The sequence below is a fragment of the Agrilus planipennis genome, unplaced genomic scaffold (genome assembly GCF_000699045.2).
Source record: "Agrilus planipennis isolate EAB-ADULT unplaced genomic scaffold, Apla_2.0 scaffold25, whole genome shotgun sequence".
Classification (NCBI taxonomy): domain Eukaryota; kingdom Metazoa; phylum Arthropoda; class Insecta; order Coleoptera; family Buprestidae; genus Agrilus; species Agrilus planipennis.
In genome coordinates, this window is record NW_020439112.1 from 1,265,464 (window position 1) to 1,272,784 (window position 7,321).

Genomic DNA, 7,321 nt, shown 5'->3' on the forward strand with positions numbered 1-7,321 from the left:
CGGCTGGTGAGTTGTCTCCGAGCACCTGGAGAGTCAGAACAGGCTTTTTTGCGCGACGTGTTTCTGTGAGTGGTGCAAGCCGAAAATGCAGCGTTCGTTAGAGCAGAGGTACGCGATTAAATTCTGTGTGAAACTCGGTAAATCTGCGACAGAGACGTTGGTATGATCAAGCAGGCTTACCCAGATGTTGCTTTAGTATGAAGTGGTGTGTTTCGCTTTCACTTCGACTTCGACAAACACCGACAATGTGACTCGTGTGCGCGAAGTTTTAAACTCAGACCGTCGACTAAGTATTCGTTTAATTGCCCAGATATTAAATTTACCAAAATCTGCAGTTCATGACATGCGCAAGGTGTGCGCGAAGATGGTCCCAAAAGTGCTCACTGACGACCAGAAATTGCGGCGAGTGGAAGTGTGCCAAGAAAATTTAAACATGTGTGAAAGTGACCCCCAATTTTTGAATAACGTAATCACAGGTGACGAGTCATGGATCTTTGAGTATGATCCCGAGACAAAGAGGCAATCTTCCGGGTGGCACACGCCGGCGTCTCCTCGCCCAAAAAAGGGAAGAATGAGCAAATCCAAAGTGAAAACGATACTCATTGTCTTTTTTGACATGAAAAGCAAGGTCCACCATGAATTTGTTCCTCCTGGACAAACCGTCAACTCCAAGTTTTACGTGGAAGTCTCAAGAGACTAAAAGGAAGGGTCAATCGGGTTCGACAAGACATCGCAGCCGACCGGAAGTTGCACCACGACAACGCCCCGGCTCACACTGCCTTTCTTGTGGACAGCTACCTGACCAAGGCCGGCATCCCAACGCTTCCGCACCCGCCCTACAGCCCAGATGTGAAGCCCCCAGGACTTTTTTGTTTGCTCGCCTGAAAAGGTCGATGAATGGCAAGCATTTTGAGACGACAGAGGGGATCCAAGCAGCATGCACCGCGGCTCTTAAGGCTATTCCGTGACGCCTTCAATGTTTGGAAATCGCGCTGGCAACTCTGCATCGACGCAGAAGGAGCCTATTTTGAAAGTTTTTAAAGAATTGTAACGATTGGTTCAATAAATTTTTTTAAATCGACTCAGTCCTATTACTTTCCCGACAAACCCTGTATTAGACACATTTCCTAGGAAATCTAGGCGTTTCCTAAATCATCATCATCATAAGATCGTCAGTCCTAAAACCGGTTGAACTTACACCTCCACTCTTTCGTATCCTCAGCTAATCTTAGCACTTCCCTAAAACTACAACAACCCACATCCGTAACTATTTGCGAACAGTAATCTAATCTAGGTCTATATCTACCCCTCCTAACTCTCTAATATGTCTCTGACTGTTAGTGTCCAACCTGTCTTAGGACCTTATCATGAAGACACTAGCGATGTACAAAAATGAAACTCATGTAATTAAACCTAAACGAACACAGACTGAAGCGTTATTGGGCTCAATGCATCGACATTATTCAACTACCGAATATTTATCCAAACTAGCCAAAACCGATCAACTGTCTAATCTATCGCTCGACGACTTTATTGTTCATGAATTAGATCCCATATAAACGGCCCAACGAGTATATTTAATACTAAAAGTGGAAATCCCTGCAATAGACATATTTCTTAAGAAATCATCCACTGAACAGTATGAAAAAGTCTATCGCATGCCTCACCGACATCAGTAGGTACATAATACATGTAAAGGACATATTTCGCCTCGAAATATAAAATAGTCTAGTGTTAGGCCACAACTACTCTTGTACTAGGAAGGGCTTAATAGCGACTTAATATTTATTAAAGTTGCAGTCGGTGCTTCTAGCACTCTGAATTTTTTATATCATAAATGGAATGAGTGACCCAGATACAATCCACCCACAATGAAGATTACAGCGAACGAATTTACGAGCAAACTTGGTTCGTCTTTTTAGCCTCATTTCTAAAGGAGATACCGTATTAGCCGCGAAAGCAGAAAAAAAAAACAAAACATGAGAATGTCGTCAAATATTNGAAAATTTAAACATGTGTGAAAGTGACCCCCAATTTTTGAATAACGTAATCACAGGTGACGAGTCATGGATCTTTGAGTATGATCCCGAGACAAAGAGGCAATCTTCCGGGTGGCACACGCCGGCGTCTCCTCGCCCAAAAAAGGGAAGAATGAGCAAATCGAAAGTGAAAACGATGCTCATTATCTTTTTTGACATGAAAGGCATCGTCCACCATGAATTTGTTCCTCCTGGACAAACCGTCAACGCCAAGTTTTACGTGAATCTGCTCAAGAGACTCAAACGAAGGGTCAATCGGGTCCGACAAGACATCGCAGCCGACTGGAAGTTGCACCACGCCAACTCCCCGGCTCACACCGCCTTTCTTGTGGACAGCTAGCTGACCAAGGCCGGCATCCCAACGCTTCCGCAGCCGCCCTACAGCCCAGATGTGCCCCACCCCCCGGACTTTTTTTTATTTGCTCGCCTGAAAAGGCCGATGAAAGGCAAGCATTTTGAGACGACAGAGGGGATCCAAGCAGCATGCACCGCGGCTTTTAAGGCTATTCCGGAAAATGCCTTCCGTGACGTCTTCAATGCTTGGAAATCGCACTGGCAGCGCTGCATCGACGCAGAAGGAGCCTATTTTGAAAGTTTTTAAAGAATTGTAACGATTGGCTCAATAAATTTTTTTGAATCGAGTCAGTCCTATTACTTTTCCGACAAACCCTGTATTAGACACATTTTCTAGAAAATCTAGGCATTTCCTAAATCATAATCATCATAAGATCGTCAGTCGTAAAACCGGTTGAACTCGCACCTCCACTCTTTCGTATCCTCAGCTAATCTTAGCACTTCCCTAAAACTGCAACAACCCACATCCGTAATTATTTGCGAACAGTAATCTAATCTAGGTCTATATCTACCCCTCCTAACTCTCTAATATGTCTCTGACTGTCAGTGTCTAACCTCTCTTAAGACCCTATAATGATGACACTAGCGATGTACAAAAATCAAACTCATGTAATTAAACCTAAACGAACCCACACTGAAGCGTTATTGGGCTCAATGCATCGACATTATTCAACTACCGAATATTTATCCGGACTAGCAAAACCCGATCAACTGTCTAACCTATCGCTCGACGACTTTATTGTTTACGAAATAGATCCTATATAAACAGTCCAACGAGAATATTTAATACTAAAAGTAGAAATCCCTGCAATAGACATATTTCTTAAGAAATCATCCACTGAACAGCATGAAAAAGTCTATCGCATGCCTCACTGACATCAGTAGGTACTTAATACATGTAAAGGACATACTTCGCCTCGAAATATAAAATAGTCTAGTGTTAGACCACAACTACTCTTGTACTAGGAAGGGCTTAATAGCGACTTAATATTTATTAAAGTTGCAGTCGGTGCTTCTAGCACTCTGAATTTTTTATATCATAAATGGAATGAGTGACCCAGATACAATCCACCCACAATGAAGATTACAGCGAACGAATTTACGAGCAAACTTGGTTCGTCTTTTTAGCCTCATTTCTAAAGGAGATACCGTATTAGCCGCGAAAGCAGAAAAAAAAAACAAAACATGAGAATGTCGTCAAATATTTCACGAGGTTCAGTTATAAAAGAGTGATTAAGTGAGAACGTGAACATGGTTTCTTCTTCTCGTGAATGAGCAAATGGATTCCGGACGTTAATTGCACATTCCGTACCTCGTTTTATATACATACGTAGGTACACACCGAAACATGTAAACAAAAAGAGATAAATACTGAAATCCCTTCATGTACTTCCGTATAAGAACCCAGAAGTAATTCTTAACCGACGAACAAATCTGGTTTTCAGTTCACGTAACCCAATCATAATAATACGACAACTAAGTGCATGCCAAAAGTATTTATAGTGTTCATATTTGGACAAGTGACATAAATAATGCGAATACAATACGTGAAACCACCACATTATGATCCCGAGTAAAACGTATCAAATATATAGCAGTATTAGCATCTAGCAAGGAGGAGTTAGAGATAACTTTAAATAAAATGGAAGCGGTATTGACAAAACAGTAATGTATGAAAATAATGTAGTATGCAGACGTGCCTTAGAATAAGTTAGTTGTTAATGTTTAAATTTTAAGTTGTTATAGTCGTAAGAATTATTTACTAATTTCTAGGAAAATGTACATGTAGCAGCCAGGTCCTCGGACCCAACCCTGTCGTAAAGTTTATTACCGTTGCTTAAAGAAAAAGACCTCTGGGACGGTCAAGAAGTACCGATTACTGTACAATTTTAAAAAGGACGGAATCGGGAGTCTAAGAACAACCCTCGAAAAGGTTAGACGTCGTGAGGGCTTGGCTCATTCATGTAAAACTTCCATGTTCTGTTAACTTAATCTTATTCATCTTATAACTTGTTTCTTTTAATAAATCGTTATATTTACACGTCCCTGTTAACGTTACTGTTATATCCCTACAATAAATAAAAGTAAAACTAAAATACTGATATGTAAGGGAGAAAAAAGTAGGGAAAGAGCGAATATAAAGGCAGGAGGCGAAAAAGTAGAAGAAGTGACCGATTTTAGGTATCTAAGAAGTCAGATAAGTCAGGACGAAAAGAGTAGTAGGGATATAAAGAAGAGGATAGCGCAGGGTCGAATCGCATTCAATAAAAAGAAGTCACTTATATGCTCGCGAATGTTGTTAAAGGTATATGTTTGGAGCACGGCATTGTACGGGTGCGAAACATGGACGGTGGAAGCTGCGGAAAAGAAAAGGTTAAAAGCCTTCGAAATGTGGTGTTATAGGCGAATGATGAGGATAACGTAGGTAGAAAAGGTTAGAAATGAGGAGGTATTAGAAGGAATAGGAGAACAGAAGACTCTACGGAAGTTAATAAAAAATAGGCGAGATAGGTTGGTAGAACACCTTCTCAGGCATGAAGGTGTAGTCAGAGACATATTAGAAGCAGAAACGGGAGTTAGGAGGGGTAGAGGTAGACCTAGATTAGATTACTGTTCGCAAATAGTTAAACATATGGGTTGTTCTAGTTTTAGGGAAATGCGAAGTTTAGCTCAGGATAAGAAAGAGTGGAGGTACATGTCCAACCAGTCTTAGGACTGACGACCTTAGGGTGATGATGATGACGATGAAGTTTTTCATTTTACCGAGAATATTGACAAACGGGCCCCCATAAGGTAGATTTAATTGTAAGTTTAGGCATGTGTTAAGTTTGCCTCTTAAGACCCATAAGAAAAACCCATTAGGCAATCCTCATTTTAGTATCACCAGTTTTTTGATGAGATTTTCATGAGGAATCTACGGGGAAATCCCTATACCCGCATGCCCACATGAGGCCCGCACGCTTCATGGGGTATGCCCCTTATTAATTCTAGTCGGGTTGTAACTACAATAGAAATACAATCTGACTACTCTCAAGTTCGTTCCGTTCCATTCGCGAACGATTTCTCTAACACTTTGTATGTTTTTGTAGCAGATTTCCCAAATTCCTATCGCGAAATTACAAAGAGAAAGTGATCACAACAAATAAAAACGAATGCGTGATGCACTTACACTAAACCCGCTTGACTGACTCGCCAGTATTGAATTTTTTGGGTTCCACCTCGTAAATGGTGTTATAATGCAAAATAAATTATTTGCATGATATTACCGTTCGAATATAACTCAGATTATACTAGAAAATTCGTTACAGCATTTAAAATAAATTGGTACCTATTCGAAATGTTAATAATTAAAACATTCGCTTACCTGGTTCCGTTTGGCCTTTTTCCTAGATTCGAAATTCGTCTTCGTCCGAAAAATGAGTTCTTTGACAGATTTACGAAAATTCCTCGACATAATGCAATAGATAATTGGATTGAGGGCAGAATTGACGTGGCCTAGCAACAACATGTACCGTTTTATTATCGCCATCGTGTTTATATCTTCTGTTTCGAATTTGCCTCCGTTCGTGTCCGTGAGGAGATTCAGAGTGTTGTGTGGCAGCCAGCAAATGGCGAAGAGGATGGCCAGGAGCAAAAGAATCCATGCGACTCGTTTTCGTTCACGTACTAAACGATAATTCTGGAAACAAAGAAGGAAAATATTAACTATAACGGAAAAACACATTTCCGAACAGATAGATACGTATTATGCAAGCCTACACACGATAAATTCGTATTGTAGCGAGCACGAGCGTGTTTGTGTGCGATCGGGCATACATGTGTGTGAGCGACTAGCCGCGGGCGCCTTTCTTCATGTGCGCCGTATCTGTAAACGTGTGTGTGTCGTACCTGCGTTCCGGGGAAGCAATTAAACAGTTCAAATAAAACGAGACTTTTCCGGACGGCTCGAGAAAGTTCCCGAAAGGGACCAAAAGGGTATATAAAGGCAGAGACGATCGCCGAGGAGAGTAGTAGAAATAAATTGACAGTGATAGAAGTGAAATAAATAGAACAGTGAATAGTAACAGTAGTGTAAATAAATGGAATAATTACCTAAGTTTAGTAATAATTTAATAGTGTTTTTAAGTTCAATAATAATTAGTGTAAATAAATAGTTTTCTTCTTAAAAGTTAATTTGTTAAACCCACAAACATTACAGTATAGACAATGTCGATTGTTCAATAAGAACGTTCAGAATACACTTAACTGTCGCATTTACTTTCTTCTTTCAACTTATTAACTAGACAAGAGCGGTTGCTGATAGAACGCCTGCTTTTACTCATGGCAGACATTACAGGGAATATTGCAAATATAGAAGAGAGATGTCAGGTGGAAATTGCAGCGGACACTAATGAAGAAAAAGAAATAACATTACACCGATTAATGTGTAACAGAAAGAGATGCAGACAAGTAGAATTTGGGCATGTTACCATCATCGAATTTTAAAAAAGTTCAACATTCTCAGAAATTTAGGAAAGTAAAGAAGCTTGTTTAAATATATAGGGTTGTTCGGAAAGTCATTTCGTTTTTTCCCGACAGAGGATTTAATTGTATTCTTTTGTACCCAACTTCACATTTAAGCCGTACAACTTTTATATGCTTTGAGAGCTCATGTAGCAAGGCTTGTGTGTGAAAAATTCCAATTAATTCTACGCAGTAGTTTTTGCTTGGTGCCCTTTTAAATATGGAAAGCTATAAGCAGCATTTTCGACATATCTTACTGTTTTACTACAGAAAGGGTAAAAATTCCGTTCAAGCCAGAAAGAAATTGACTGATGTGTATGGAGAAGGTGTGTTGACAGTACGCCAGTGCCAGAACTGGTTCGCTAAATTTCGATCCGGCAATTTTGATGTCGAAGATGCACCACGTTCGGGAAGGCCGGTTGAAG

General features: G+C 40.3%; 1 protein-coding gene across 3 annotated transcripts in view; it reads right to left on the reverse strand.

Annotated features, from left to right (window-relative positions):
* Nucleotides 1-7,321, reverse strand: part of LOC108739844 (orexin receptor type 2-like) — a 109,371-nt gene that overhangs the window by 21,743 nt on the left and 80,307 nt on the right. For all 3 annotated transcript variants that reach the window (XM_018473929.1, XM_018473919.1, XM_018473938.1), the window contains exon 5: nucleotides 5,758-6,072. In XM_018473929.1, coding sequence (XP_018329431.1) covers nucleotides 5,758-6,072 — 315 coding nt within the window. The remainder of the gene's footprint in view (nucleotides 1-5,757; nucleotides 6,073-7,321) is intronic.